This window comes from Anneissia japonica, unplaced genomic scaffold, assembly GCF_011630105.1.
Source record: "Anneissia japonica isolate Jap-2015-1 unplaced genomic scaffold, ASM1163010v1 scaffold288060_len1141017_cov207, whole genome shotgun sequence".
NCBI classification, from domain to species: Eukaryota; Metazoa; Echinodermata; class Crinoidea; order Comatulida; family Comatulidae; genus Anneissia; species Anneissia japonica.
The window spans coordinates 554,404-570,821 of record NW_022712486.1 but is presented as its reverse complement, the minus strand read 5'-3'; the positions used below and the strand labels follow the sequence as shown (position 1 = coordinate 570,821).

The 16,418-nt window shown below is 33.2% G+C and overlaps 2 protein-coding genes across 3 annotated transcripts in view; one reads left to right on the top strand and one right to left on the bottom strand.

Moving 5' to 3' along the window:
* Window positions 1-936, bottom strand: part of LOC117107850 (quinone oxidoreductase-like protein 2 homolog) — a 45,321-nt gene extending 44,385 nt beyond the window's left edge. Inside the window, exon 1 of one of the 2 annotated variants that reach the window (XM_033249648.1) lies at window positions 905-936. In XM_033249648.1, coding sequence (XP_033105539.1) covers window positions 905-921 — 17 coding nt within the window. In that variant the 5' untranslated portion in view covers window positions 922-936. Of the gene's footprint in view, window positions 1-562; window positions 741-904 lie in introns of those variants that run through there. The other variant, XM_033249647.1, reaches the window with a different exon arrangement.
* Window positions 937-16,418, top strand: part of LOC117107847 (FYVE, RhoGEF and PH domain-containing protein 5-like) — a gene marked incomplete at its 3' end in the record, with an annotated part of 65,976 nt that continues 50,494 nt past the window's right edge. The window contains exons 1-2 of the mRNA XM_033249645.1: window positions 937-1,191; window positions 9,979-10,161. Of these exons, the coding sequence (XP_033105536.1) occupies window positions 1,035-1,191; window positions 9,979-10,161 (340 nt within the window). The remainder of the gene's footprint in view (window positions 1,192-9,978; window positions 10,162-16,418) is intronic.

Here is a 16,418-nt window from a genome sequence, read left to right as displayed (position 1 = left end):
GCGTTGGATAGGCTAATGTTTTCGGAACCTACGATATTTCTTCTCACGACCTATCGCAAAATCAAACATGAAAAATTCATCCGCATTTATTTTTTGTGCGGAACACATAAAATCAAATTACAATCTTATTTTACATTTTTTTCATTCTTAGGAATGTCTAAATTCAGTTAAACTAGCAATTCCGTATTATATTTATAAATTTTTATAACATTATACAAAAATTAGATTTTTCTTAAAAACTGAAATTTTGTCGGGAATGGGGCTTTAAATAAGGGCAAACAAACAATTTTTTTTTTGGCCTAACCTTATAGTTTTGGCCTAGGCTAGGCTGTAGGTAGTAACTCACTGCTCTTAGATCTGACAGGGCATAGGCCTACCGCCTAGGCCTAGCTTTTGTTGAGAAGTAGGCCTAGCCTAGTTTAATAAGTGCTGCCAGGGCGGCCTCTAGCCTAGTCAGCCTACGACTACTACCTAGGGCCTAGGTCTACTAGGCCTACTAGCCTAACTAGGGGGGCCTAGGCTAGCTAGTCGGTATGCTTTTTCCATGTATTATTAAACTCACCGCAGAGCTGCTCTAAGCAGCATTTCTGGAGGACAACGAAATACAGCTGACATGTCTAATTAAAATAATCTCTTTTATAAGTTTAAAAATCAGAAGCTCTTTTCTATACAATTTTGAAATTTACGGCCTGCTCCACTCAAGCGTCGCACCGGTTCACTACTTAAAGTAAACAAGTTCGGACTCTTATTACATAATGAAATCCAGGCCCTTCGAAGTGAACTTGATGTCACAAAACTTTGAGAGTTAGACCCAAATACTCATTTAAAACTAACTTTCTAACATTTTATTCCAAAAACATCCACAATAGGTAAAAATTAAAGATGGTAAGTAAACTTTCGGCACCTGGAATCCAACCACATACTTTCAATTGGCGGAAATGACAGCTATGCAAAAGTAAAAAAGATCGACACTAGCTCTACTTTCAGTCTGGCACAACGGCTAGAGACGGTGAGAGCAAAACAAAAAGTTGGTAATGGAGCGTTCCGCTTCAAAACCCCATACCGCTCGTAAGTTATCCCGCAATGTTTTTGACGACGATGATTATGTTCGAGCTTTTATGTTGAGGAAGAGGATGGCAAGCTCTAAAATCAAGAATTTACTTTCCGTATTTGAGGATGTAGAATCGACAGGTAAGAATTTCAACTTTAAGGCCCAGTGATGTGAAAATCAGAATGAAGAACCTTTTAGATTAAGAAACAGAACCTAATTTTATATTAATGATGAGCCTGACAATAGACAGGCATCCGTTCGATCACCTGCGATCACAGGTAACTGGATAAGTGGTCGTCATCTAAGAGATGCCTGGCCTATCATCAGTGGATATTTTTGCCTATAATAATACTAATGGTCGTGATTATTTGTATTTTAACTATCAAAATTCATTCAAATGATATTAAATGTAAAAAACAAACAAACAAAAAATCATTGTGGAATAATAAATAAAAACATAATAGCACAGGAAACTGGTAAAGTAAAACAAGAATAGATGTAAAACATGTTAATTATAAAATTGGTTAATGGTAATGTTAATAAGTATTATGTACAATAAATATACTCCATTGGTACAGACTGCTGGTTGATTTTAGTAGGCTAAGTAAATTATGTATCAGTCAAAGAGATTCGAGTGTCAGGAAAAGTATGGTCTAGGGATCTGACAGCCCAAGTAACTTGGCATTGTTGGTGTTTATTTACTAGGTCTATTTTCCTAGAGTATGTAAAGAATATTTGACATTACTGTATCTCTTTTCCAGTGGTGGTAAAGGAAGTAAATCGTAAATAAATACAATCATTCCACATTATTTCTGCTTCAGTGAACAGATTTCAGTTTTGATACAGACAAACGCAATATGTTATTGTTACCAGTTCTAAATACACAATAACATGCATTCATCCAAGGATACATTTGATTGGTTTATGTGTTTTCTTTCAAAACTCTTCGATTAGAATATATTCTTTTTTAATTATTTAAAAGAGAAATATTGACAAACCTAGGAAATGCATTGTTTATAATAATTACAGTAATGAATATGCCTTTTTTTTAAATTCTTTTTTAGTGAAATTTTGCCGGAAATGGGGCTTTAAGTATAACTAAGGCAAAGTTTTTAAAAAATAGTGTCTTGTCTGAACATTGCAAAAGCTTTCATGAGTAAACATAGAAGCAACTACTTTTCTTCACAATGAATTCCATGTATTAGTTTCAACCACACTGTCAGCGTACTCCACGTGGTTACCTATGATACAGATAATGACCTTTCTCATTTCCAATTTGTGACGTCCTTAAACTACCCATTTGTGATGCAACTTCCTTGCACATTTGTTCAATCCATGTGTGTGCGTTTGTGTGTGTCTAGCTCTGAAAACTGAAATACTTTATCACAATGTGCGAGAATGTCCCTGTAGTAATGTTATACATGGACTTGATACCACAGTTGGACCAAGTACGGACCTCAGTCACATGCACCCCAATAGCAGTTTCGCTGCGGCCCATGAAAATAAATTATGGGTGTAGCCTGCCTACCAATTTACAAAAATATACAATACAAATCATAACATTGTTTATATAAGTTGTCAATTAATATATTTTTGAATCGCTGTTGGTAGGAATGAATTTTTAAAAATCTGTTTTTTCTTCATCTTATGTAATGTATGTAATATGTTAATATTTGATATTAAAAATCCTACTGTTATATAGAACATTGGCGTTATGATAGCATTCATTTGTTAGCAAGAAAAAGAACCACTGATAAATGACTCACGTATGCACCGAAATACAAGTAATTACTAGAACCTTGTCTCGACCACGTAGGATAGTGTTATGACGTTTATGTGGGAAGTGATTAATTGATAGTAAATCTAGGGAATCAGATAGCGATAAAAAAAGATAAAGCACCTTTTCCAAATCTGAACTACTTAATCAGATTCATCAATGTGGCAGTTCACGTTCATACTCGTTATATAGGTCAGTATTTTTTTTTTTTTTGGTTGGTTAAGGTAGTGATCAACTTAAAATCACATAGAAATGTGTTTAAAAGTTTTAGTTGGAAATGAGTAAGGATAAGCAGTGGAATAAAATATGATCAAATGATACTACTAAAGTGTTCCAATTCTAGACACCTCTAATTCGGAGATGACTCTAATTCAAGACCACTTTTTCAAAGAACAAAATTACGATCTTAATCTATTAACACTAAGCTACAGTAACCCCTCTATGTAGTAGTAACCAAACCCCAAAACCACCCCAAATTTTCAGGTCCCAAGGTGGTCTCGAATTGGTGAGCAAACTGTAGTTGCTCACTGATTACTTGGAAAATAATGTAATATGATAATATGGTATGATATTTTATATTGTACATTTATATGAACAAAGCTCTTCAATAATCTTCGGCAAACACTACAAACATGTCGTCGCTCACATCACGAACTAACACAATTAAATTCAATTGTGTTAGTTCGTGAAATCAAAAAAGCGCGTCAAAATACGCGCTGTTGTCGTTAAGGACTTTTTGTGTGGTAAAGAATACAAAATTGCTTGACAACCAATACGCGCTCGTTTTGACACGCTACTGTGATTTCACGAACTAACACAATCTACTTGGATTGTGTTAGTTCGTGATGTGAGCGACGATGTGAGTACTGTAAAATTGTTTGTACCCATCATATCTGCTATAAAATATCAAGTAAAAGAATATGTTTGAACAATTAATTTTATGTATGATTGATTTATTGCATTGGTAGAACGGCTTTGAAAAAGTGTTCACATTCTTTTATTGAATGATATTTATATGTCTATTTTGGTTATTTTATGAACACTTGTGTGGATTCACTTAAGTTGTTGAAGTTAGATCCTTTGAGTTTTGATGTTGGGAGAGTGATTTCATTTCATTTATTTAACCAAAAACAATTACATTATAAAAGGATAAAACAGTCAAAAAGAACAAGGAATTAGAAATTGTTGAATTGTTCTAATCTTGAACCAGTTTAATTTTATCTTCTTGTTTATTGCATTTCACAAGGCAACAGCATAGTAATGGTCAGTGTATCCCCTTGACCCAAGAGCTAAATGGTCAATTAAATAGAAAGTACCTATACTTGCTAGGTACTTTTATTAAGATAATTAAACTCAGGTCTTGCAGTATAACTTCCAAGTTCGAGATATGAATCGCTACTGTTTTTTTAATTTTATCAATTGACTATTATATTTAACCATATTTTTATAGGGCTACTGTAATGATAGGAAATTTACCAAGATCATTTCCTGAGCAATTTAGCATTATCACTTTGAATGCACTTGAGATATTGGTGGAACAACAGGTTTGATTGTCGGTAACCCTTGGTTTTCCTAACCTTACACTTACAGACTTTTGTGTTTTTTCAGTGAGCATATAGTTTTTCATAATTTGTGGAACCTATGTTCAAATACACTTTGTTTATAAATTCTTTGGGAAAAAGTAGGAGATTGTTTCCCATTATTATTTTTCGTGGGGTGTTCGCTTTAGAGAGATAATAGGCAATTTGTTGGTTTATCCAGGTAAGTATCCACTCCATAGACTACCAACATCACCATTGATTTGTGTAATTTATTGAGCAGTGAAAAAGAAAACTATCTTGAAGAAGTGACACCGGCAAAATGTTTTCTGTACACTACAGCCCAACAGTGGTATGGAGTGAGTGATTAAAAAATATTGGGGAGAAAATGTGCAATGCTCTATTAACTTACTGTCAAAGGCATTGCAATGTGTTATTGTTTATAATATGATCATAATATTATTCATAATATTATTATGTTTGTTGATTATATTTTTTAGTTGCCTATTCTTAAGATGCAATACTGAGTTTACTTACTTGTTACTTGTATAGCGCCTTTCTTTTCAGTTACGAATTGCTGTAAGCGACTCCTCAATAAGTAAAGTTTGCATAGAACCAAACCCAAGCAAAGTATGCTAGCTTAACTAATGCGCACAGTAGAAAAAAAGAAAAAAAACAAAACAATAAACAAATACAATTTGCAATGTGAGAGGAACTGTTGAAAAAGGTGTGTTTTTAAATAGGCTTTGAGAACTGCCTAAGCGAATCACGAGATTTGTTTTTTGGTAGGTGTGCTGCCTGTGGTTTCTACCTGCTGGTTATAGTACTCTTAAACTGCTGTGAATGGCACACCTAATTGATTAACCATCCATTTTTTGATTGCTTCCTCTTTGTGTTATTTTTGTTTTTTTCTGTCCGTTACAAAAAATGTTTAAAAAAAACATTTATACAAAATCATATACAAGACCGGAGATATGAGATAAGAGATATGGAATACAAGATTGATTTTTATAACAAAAAAACTCCAACTAATGCTTAATAAATATTTGAAAAAAAATATTTATATCCCCATCGGACACGAGTGGAGGTGTATCTTTATAGCAAAGTTACTACTTAATGCTCTTAATTTGATAGTTGCAAAGCTGTCACCTAGGTAAATATGACATATTAAGTTTCAATTTAAATATAAAATAATATTCAAGGATAAAACTAAAAACAAAAGAACGTAAATTCAAAAATGGCACACTTACTTGGTTAATCACTCAGATCTTTGATTTGCTGCCTCTTTGTGTTAGTTTTGCACTTGTTTTTGTCTGTCAGTTAAAAATGAAATAATATTCAAAGATTAAATTACAGACAAAACAATGTTAAATATCAATTCAAAAACATTTTAACTTACTGTCTAAAATTGCCGTCTTCACTACTGTAATCTAGTATGGGGTAGATCTACTTATTTTCCAAAAAACAAATTACAAGTCTTACAAAATAGAGTAGTGAAAATCTCAATGTGCGAAACAAGCCTTCTGAGTAAAAATAAAGTTGTATTATAATAATAATAATAATAATAAAAGTTTATGTGGGAGTAAAAGTTTGCCTTGTTCATTTAGATAGCATAACATCCTTGTACTTTCAGACTATATAGTAAAATTATTATTCTTATATTCTGATGTTATTAAAGTCAATATCAATTATAAATATGCTGATTCTTTGGTTTGGTACTCTCCTAACTTAAAAAAAATAAGTTTTAAATTATATTTTAAGTTATTTCACCTTTTTTATTTATAGTTCATTTTTTTTCAGTTTGTTTGGCCTTCCCAATTTCATATGGTCCTACATTATGCCATTTTAATAAGTCCTGGGCCATTTAATCGGACCAGTGAGAGCGCACCGAAATTTCAATCCAATTCAATTGTGATGGAAATTAAAGTGAAACAGATACCAACCAGCCACTGGATTGGTTAGTTTCTAATTAAAATAACCTACTATATAAAAAGTAGGATTTCTATTTCGTTTTCAGTGATATAGTTTGGACAATGTTATAATAATTTTGATGTTATTTCCTCTCCACAAAGATTTCTTCATTATCAGTTTCTTTTTCTTTGCAACTGTAATAGTTGTGTACAATATCTATATCAATCGGGTGGGATTGAGGAGATGGTTCCTTCTCATAATAATGGCCAGTGAGATGGCTTACACTGTCTCATAATAATATTTTATGTATTTGGGATGGCTCATTCTCATAATGACCTAATGAGATGGCTTATTCTCAAAATAATGACCCTTTGGCATGTACTGTACAGTATGTATTACGTATGGGACAGTTCATTCTTATACAGTAGTTGCCCGATAAGATGGCTTATCTCATAATAATCTCTCTTCTTCTTTTATTCTTTAATTATGGCTTTATTGTATTTTATTCACTTTGGCCCTCTCTATTTTGTAACAAGCCCCTTCGGGCTTCATGAGGGTTCTGTTTTTTTCGGTTTAAATTCTCGTCTCTTAATTTTATGTACCTGAATTTGTTTTTAATGAAATAAAGAATTTTTGTGTTTGTATTTGTATTTGTATCATCTAGAATAGAAATAATATTCTTTTTCATCATTTACAATGGAAACAATTATAATTTTTTTTTTTTGGTAAAAAGGTTGAAAAGGGGCAACTACATGCCTATCATGTTTAACATCCTATAAAATCAAATTAATATATAAATTTTTTAAAAATGCTTCATTAGGCCTAATAATAAATAATAATTATAAGGTAAAAATATGTCATAGAGAAAAATCGAAATGGAAATCGAAGTTACAACCTTTTATTGAAGTAAAAATTCTTTGAATTTGGTTTTTGAAAGCATTTGTATGTTTAATTTCAAGGATGTGCTTTGTTATTTCATTCTATATTTTGGTGCCTACAGAGGTGATTGAACAGTTTCTAGACGTAGTGACTGCCTCCGGCTGATATACATTTCCCTTTGATTTTTTCCTAGTGGGATGGGCCAGTGGGATTGCCCTTCTCATAATAATGCCCCAGTGAGTAGGTTTATTAGCATATGACCCAATGGAATGGCTTCTTCTCATAATAATGACCCAGTGAGATGGCTCACTCTCATTACCCAATGGAATGGTTAATTCCCATAATAATGACCCAGTGGGATGGCTCACTTTCATAATTACCCAATGGAATGGCTTATTCTTATAATAATGACCCAGTGGGATGGCTCACTCTAATAATTTCCCAATGGAATGCCTTATTCTTATAATGATGACCCAGTGGGATGGCTCACTCTCATAATTGCCCAATGGGATGGTTAATTCTCATAATAATGACCCAGTGGGATGGCTCACTCTCATAATTACCCAATGGAATGGCTTATTCTTATAATAACGACCCAGTGGGATGGCTCACTCTCATAATTACCCAATGGGATGGTTAATTCTCATAATAATGACCCAGTGGGATGGCTCACTCTCATAATTACCCAATGGAATGGGTAATTCTCATAATAATGATCCAGTGTGATGGCGCACTCCCATAATTACCCAATGGAATGGTTAATTCCCATAATAAATGCCCAGTAAGATGGCTTTTAATGACCCAGTTGGATGGCTCACTCTCATAATTGCCCAATGGAATGGTTAATTCTCAAAATAAATGCCCAGTAAGATGGCTTTTAATGGCCCAAAGGGATATCCCAGTGAGATGGCACATTGGCATACATGTGTATTCACCATGTTACCAATTCTCAGAATAATGGCTTACTACAGACGTTCCAACCACTAGACCTAAAAAATCTGGAGACGTGTCCGAGAGATAGCATGTAAATTCGGGAGACGCCCGATCGAATTAGGAGCATTGGAACCTCTGCCAATGAGATGGCACTTTGGCATATATGTGTGACACAGTGTTACCCAATTCTCAGAATAATATAACTGACATTAAATCACCTAAGCTACTGTATATATTGCTTTTTCTTAATTTTTTTTTTTTTTTTTTCAAAGTCATGTTTAGTGTATATACTGTACTATCTCGAAAAGAATCCTATGCTATCTTGAAAAGAAGCTCATGGGCTTCTTTTCGAGGCTAATTTTGCAAACTAAAGAGGGGGTTTCAATTCAAGATGGGGTTCATCTCGAGATTAAGCAAACTGGGCTTCGATTCGAGGTTTTACGGTATGACATAATGGGGTGGACATTTCCATGATGAGGCCCAATTCAAAGTCTCATTAAGTTGCTTTATACATAAAACTGCTAAAGTTCATGCTATTCATTCAGATTTTTTACAAAACTTAAAAAGTGCAGTAAAGAATTCATTAATTCTATATGGAATATTATTTTAATGGATAGTTGCTACCAAATAGAATTATAACTATATTAATTATTTTAATCAAAGATGCATTGATCAATATTAATGAGATGTTTAGATATCAAAAGGATACTGAGGGTTTGGTACATGGTGCAAGTACATACCTGAGTAGTAAGTGACAAGTAATAAGTAATCAGTAATATTACATAAGATCACAGGGGTCCCAGGTTGGAAGAACCCATTTCTGGGAGATTTGTTTAATGATATTGGGGGCGCTATATATTCTATGAGGAGAAAGTGTAGGTACCAAACAAAGGCCCATGCCCACCTCAGGCCCACCATGATTGGGAATGAGGTGATGTCATTTTTTTAGAATAGGCACCTTTTGAAGCCTGGAAATGGCACTGTCAGACTGCAAAAAATAATCGGCAACCAAAATTTAGGCCTAAAAAAAAACAAAAAGATTTGTTTTTTACTGAATTTGCGGGAGATAAGTGAATTTCCAAGAGATTTTTGCCTGTTTGCAGGAGTGTGAGCAGGGGCGGATCCGGGGGGGAATATATTTTGCATGACTCCATAACAATAGCAACACAACCTAATGCTTTAGATTAGAATGCCGTGTATGACTGTCTTAGTGTTACTTTTTTCAAAAAATTTCCTAGTATTTGGAGGGGATTCCCCTCCCTTGGTGCTTCGCAACTCAGCTCAGAGCTTCGCACCAAGTGAGGCCCCCACCCCCAAATTTCATCCTAAATCTGCCCCTGGGAGACCATACCGATTTCAGGGAGACTCCTGGGAGTTCTGGGAGACTTGGAACCCCTGATCAGTGATGGTAAAATCAGATTTGCTATGTTATACCACAGACCTTATTTATACAAATGCTCTATTGCCTATATAGTATGGTACCATGATTTTTAATATGACATACATCAAGAAAGGATAATTGAATATGACCTGTAGTAAACTTTAATATTGCAGGTTGAATACAAACATTATCCATGTATTTTTTATTACTCTTAGATATTTAAACATTGTATTCCTTTTTTTTGGAACTTCAGGAAATTACACATGTTTTTACAAGTCCTTCAGGATAGGGAAACGGTATATAAATAAAACTACCTCCCATAATAACTTGCATTATGTTGTATGGAATTTACCAATAGTGGAATACATCACAATGGATGACCAGCAAGATAGCAACGATGAAGAAGGCAACAACATTATGTTAGCCCAATGTATTCAATGTAGACGGATATTTTCAAATAAGAAATTATATTTGGACTTCATTTACAATTCATTATGTTCTGTTAAAGGTGACTACAACGAATCTGGCAGTACTGTCAAAAAGAAAGAACGTATACCAGTGGATAAACAGTGCCTAAAGAAGAAGATTGATGCCGCCAACATGATAGGAACATCACGACCTAGGTGTGAACATGGTTCCCCATTATCAAGTAAATCTCACTTCAGCACTGATGAGGATGATGATAAACACGGTAGGTCAACAGTTTTTCATTATTTTATTAATAGGCAGAATTTATGAAAATAAATGTTTAATTGTGTATGTAAATACACATGTTAGGGAATGCACCATAAACTTAAGTTAGAGCAGTGAAACAGAAGCCTTCAACAATGAAGTTTGCTTCTAAATTGAAGAAGTACAGTAATTTGTTTTCATCAGGATGATGTAATCTGGTAGACATTCCTTCAGTGACTACCAAACCATGTGTCAGATAGCAAGAGATCTCCAGTTATACTCTAATCTGTGGTGACTGAAGATCTTGTCTAGTACAAAGAGTTTCCTCTTATCAAACCTCCTTACATTTATATGTTCTTTCTACAGTATGCTAAAAAAATGTTTTAGAAGTTATTTTTTATTCATACTTTCATATCTGTTCTTCTGTTTTCTAATTCTTGGCCACTCTTGATCCATCTATTATTATTATTATTATTATTATTATTAAAACTTCATTTTTACACGGAAAGCTTGTTTCACCAAGAGGGTGTTATTCTACAAGGCCGTGTTGTCATTGAAGTTGCAAAATAACAGTATAAAAAATAAAAAAAAAATAAAAAAAAAACTAACACATAATCACAAAAAAAGATAAAATTATATACAAAAAGGAGATACAAAAATCATTCTATCATTTCATTTGTGCACCTCAACTGCTGTGTCAAAGCACTCCTACTCCTACAGTTTCCCGCTGAAGCAGGCACAGCTTACTGTACAACTTACATGTGGTGTCCCACAGGGAACCAAACTTGGACCCATATTATTTCTCATCCTTGTCAATGACATCTCTATAGGAAGCTGCAGTGGAGGGAAATTTGTAGATGACCTAACGATTGGTGAGACTGTTAAATACAGAGGTCCTCAACTCCTGCAAATCAGTCTTGATAATATAACGAACTGGTGTCATTTGAATAATATGATCCCGAATCCAACTAAGTGTAATATAATGAGAATTAATTTTCTGCTAAGAGAAATTCCTCCCCCTATATTCTCCCTTGATAGTACTGTACTCAAAGTTGTGCAACATATGAAATTATTAGGTGTTACCATCCAAGATAACTTAAAATGGGATTTGCATGTTGGCGACATTATTAGCAAGGCATCTCAACGACTATACACGCTATGTATATTGCGCAGAGCCAAAGCCCCCATAGATGATATAACGTGTGTTTAACTTAGCTACATACGCCACTTATTAGAGTATGCATGGCCGGTTTGGCATGGAGCCATCACTCGACGTCATAGTCATCAAATTGAACGGGTACAAAAGAGGGCCCTTAGAATCATCCTGGGTTCCAACTATATCACTTGCTCTGTGCTACCTTAATCTTCAGTCTCTTAAGGCTAGACGTGAAAGTATTCTACTTACTTTCGGTAAAAAATTATGTCATCAGACAAATATCGCAAAATGCTCCCTCCTGTTCGTAAGACATCTAGAGGTCTTAGAAACAGTTCTATAAACAAACTTGAATTTAGTAGGTCCAAAACAGAACATTTTAGAAAGTCACCAATTCCAACATTAGTGCAATTGATTAACAACGAACTAGCTGCGTAGGCTGGAATTAATCCTTTGACTGTTGATTTTTGATTTATATTTTTAATCTCATGTTTATATTGTTGTTTCTCTTTTTGATATATGTGAGTTCAACGTTTTCAGCCATCTGGCTGCCTGTTGTACATTTTATACCGAAATAAATAAATAAATAAAAATATAAGTGCCTAAAGCCCTGTCGACACTTTCAAATTTTCTTTGACAAATAACTAACATATATAGTCATGGTGTGCCTATATATGGTCATGATGTGATGTCATCATGTCATTTGATGCGCTTAACAAAATAAAGATTATAGTTAACCCTGAACCGCAAAATATGGATTGCTTATACATGGCAACCTAGATTATGCTCTGTTCACTGGCAATTTATGGCACAAAGAATCAGTCCATATCTCACAACATGCTTCTGCTAACAATATAATGGAGGGATTTAGGGAAGCTAAGTAAACGAGGAAAAGAGTAACATGGGCTGAAAGCTGAAATTAGTAGTCCGGCAACTAGAAAAACAAATTCCCAGTTAATGTCTTCAGATGCCAAATACAAACAATCCTAATTTCATCATCACATTGACAAATATTTAAATCAATTTCTATTGATTTGGAAATGATGTGTTTGGCTAGTCTACTTAAGATGTTAACCCAGAATCTAGTATATGTCATAACTGAATATGAACATAGGGTATGCCCTATGTAATGTAGTCCTATAGTCATGGCCTGAATTTGCTTTAGCTGTGGTTTAGCAGACAGTTTTACAGGAAGTTAACTAAATATAAGTTAATCTGGTTTGTCAGGTGTGGTCCTTGATCATCAACATTGACCAGCTAGGCTGTTAAGTCTATCCTATTTAATGTGTTTAATATACAATATTTTACCATAAGTAGATTTTCATCGTGTTTCAAAAACTAACTGATAGGAGTATTTCTCTAATTTTAGTCACTGTGTTAGATAATCAGGAATCATTCCTGATGATGACATAATTAATGTTGAAATATTGACTCCCGACACGTTGGTGTGTTAGATAGTAATATTTGAAACTATTCAGTTAGTAGATTCAAAACATATATCGTATTACTGTTCAATTAAAAGTTAATATACAGTATGAAATTATTTTTGTATTCGTTATTTTCTCTGGTAATTTAGGAATCATAACCGGTGACGCATATATTAAATTGAGTTTCATACTGTAAGGATTGTAATTCAGGTCTGTTCTGAAACTACCTTTTAAAAATTTCACAATAGATATTAGTTTCAATTGTCAAATTTTGCCATAGATACTGTCTAATACAAACACATTTTTTGTTGGTTGTAACCTTTACTGGAGTTTCATTGTAACTTTGAATTATTCTACATTACATCTGAAGAGACGACAGTTTTGTAAAAAATCTTGCGTTTTTTTAAGTGAATTATTATTCTCAAGTTAGGTATATCGTTTTACTTTGGTGTATTATACAATGGATCTTAATTTCTGTTACCAGTAACTTAAATCCTACAAATGTATTGGTGCCCCTGAGTGTCTTCCTAAAAGAATATTTTGGAAATATGGAATTATGTATACAGGATATTTTGTTGATTCATGCGTTTTTCAACGGGAAAAAATTAATAGTGGCAGAAAGGAAAGACCACTTGGAAAATGTTTTGAAGGTCAGTTTAAAATACTATTGTTTGGTAAGGTTTAGACATAGGGGAACCTTGGTTAGTACCTGGGATTTCCACTCCGATAATTGTATATACAATCATTTGTTTATTTGAATGTATATTTAAATCTAATGATGTATTGTTATTTCCATTTTTTTTACTCATTTTCTTACCCTGGAAAATACTTATAAAAGGCCTTTAGGTAAATTGCAAATCCATCTAAATTCATTTAAGTTATTAGATTTTTTCAAATTCCATCCAACAATTTGTAATTTGAATACTATAATAATAAATAAACAGACATTTTGATGTATTTCCTTTACAGTATATTTATTTGGAATGTTATTTTAAAGATATGATTAGCTTAAATTAAGTCATGGAATATTATGGTCAGGTGTATTTCAAATATTTAATATAAATTGTATTTCCTGTTTCCTGTAAGTTTCCTTATTAATGTCACCAGTTGCTATAAATATAAACTATAGAGGGCAGCATACAAACTATAATAAGGTGTTGTCAGTGATGGGATTCAGTGCGATATTATGTATATCTAAATCCTCTGGATTACATTTTCAATGACACATTATACTTGTTTTCAGAATTTAATTAACATGCAAACTAACAACAAAAGCATAATAATTATAATATAAAAACTAGTACAGTTTAAAAAATATGGCAATAAAAGAAAAAAAAAGAAATTCTATACCCTTAATTTTCTTATTCAAAATGATAAAATAGCTAAATTATAAATGTGACACAATTAGATGTAGCATAGTGGCATATTTAACTTAAACAAAGATTATAATTATGATGAATGGTGGTAATGTAAGGCTCATAAAAAGTGATTACAATATTTTTTTTTAAATCTCGGGCACATAATATTTTATAGAATTTCAAATTAACTTTTTGTTTGCTAATACATAAAAGTATTTATATAATATGAAAAACACACTTCTGCTACCATCTCTTTTTCAAGAGGATTACAGTGATAATAATTATATTATGAGCCCATTATCTATGAAAGTCATGTATTATTAGACCTTGTGTTTACTCTGACTTAGCCCTGCTCAGATACCGCTTAGGCGTATCTATTTAAATTTCTCTCGGCGGTATATCATTTTATTTGTTGAATGCATCAACTTGAGAACATTATTTCTGGAGTACTGTTGTTTTTTTTTTATATATAAAAGTATAAATATAAACCCACTCTTCTGCCAACATAATTTTTTCAAGAGGATTACAGTGATAAATGTAATAATTATATATGGGCCCAATATCAGTGAAACTCAATATTATTTGACCTTGTTTACTCTGACTTTTACTTCACTTGAGATTGTAATCTCTGAGTACTTTTTTATACATAAAAGTACAAATATATGATAAAACCACTCTTCTGCCCAGTATAATTTTTTCAAGAGGATACAGTGATGTGATAATTATATTTTGGGCCCAATATCAGTGAAACTTAAATATTACAGTATTAGACCTTGTTTACTCTGACTGTGTTCAGTTGTTTACTCTGATCCCTGCTAGATACCACCTTAAATTTTCTCTGTATGTTACTATATATCTTCTTGTTTGTTTAAACTGAACTTAAACTGAGCCTTCTACTTGAGAGATAGAGTAATCTATGGAGTACTGTACTCATGGTTTCTGTGTGACCTTCATTGTTGATACAGTGTTATCCTGTGTGGTCGCATCTTAGTGGTTTCTTAATAGTACTGTATAGTATAACATTATTTCTGAGCCTATGTACGATTGTAACTAGTATTTAAGAACATTATATGGAATTAGAATATTTTAAAATGGATACATGCATTCCATTTTTATTTGGTAGTTTAAGGCCTGCAGAGGCCAACTTTAATGACATGTGGGTGGTTCTGGTTGGGAATTCCATTAGTTGGCAATACAAGAACCTAGGCCTAACCTTGTTAGAACAGTGGAACAGTGTGGATGATAAATCAACCATTATGTTGGTAATTTTATACAATTTCATATTTTAATACTTAATAATTCCAGTAATAATAGAAGGATTTTTGGTATTATTATCTTATTATTTTTGGTTTTTTATCCTCACCTAGTTTCTCACTGATGTAGGTTCCCTCCACCACAATAGTCTGTTGCTCTTCCTTTCGAATTGAGCCAAAATAGAGTAGAGTTTCATCCAGCAAAAGCAAATAAGTCTTTATTTTTAATGTTTATTATATACCAATAGCGTTAACAAATGAATGGCATAACTTTCAAAGAGGCAGATTCATGCTGTAGAGTATGTTTGTAATGGTTCACTTAACTATGATCAGCATCATCATGGACCGTGTCACATAATGTTGGCGATCATGACTTTCCACAATTCTCTGTCTCTGGCCACTGCAAAAATCTCCCACCCTCTGATGTTCCACAGCTCGACCATACTCTTCAAGGAATTTACCTCTACTGTACCTCTCTTCAGCCCGTGATGTATCCTTAATGTTTATATTCAAGGGTTTCTTTCCTTATAAGATAACCCAGAAATACTAGTTGTGTCTTTCTTATGTTTGCTATCAAACTAAGTGTAGTCCCTGCCTTGTTCTTCTATGATATCAACACATATTGCAAAATAAATATGTTACTAAAGGCTCATTTTTTAAGATGATGGTTACATTATAGTAAAACATATTCTACTACTTGGACTGATAAACTAAGATCCTCATTATTATACAAATATATATATATATATATATATATATTTGAGCCAAAATAGAGTAGAGTTTCATCCAGCAAAAGCAAATAAGTCTTTATTTTTAATGTTTATTATATACCAATAGCGTTAACAAATGAATGGCATAACTTTCAAAGAGGCAGATTCATGCTGTAGAGTATGTTTGTAATGGTTCACTTAACTATGATCAGCATCATCATGGGTACAAAAATGGCACCAGCATACGCTAATATATACATGGCCCACTTCGAAGATTCATACGTTCACCGATATCCCCTACAGCCTTTACATTACGTCAGATATATCGATGATATATTTTTCATCTGGCCACATGGCGAACATGCACTCAAAGCG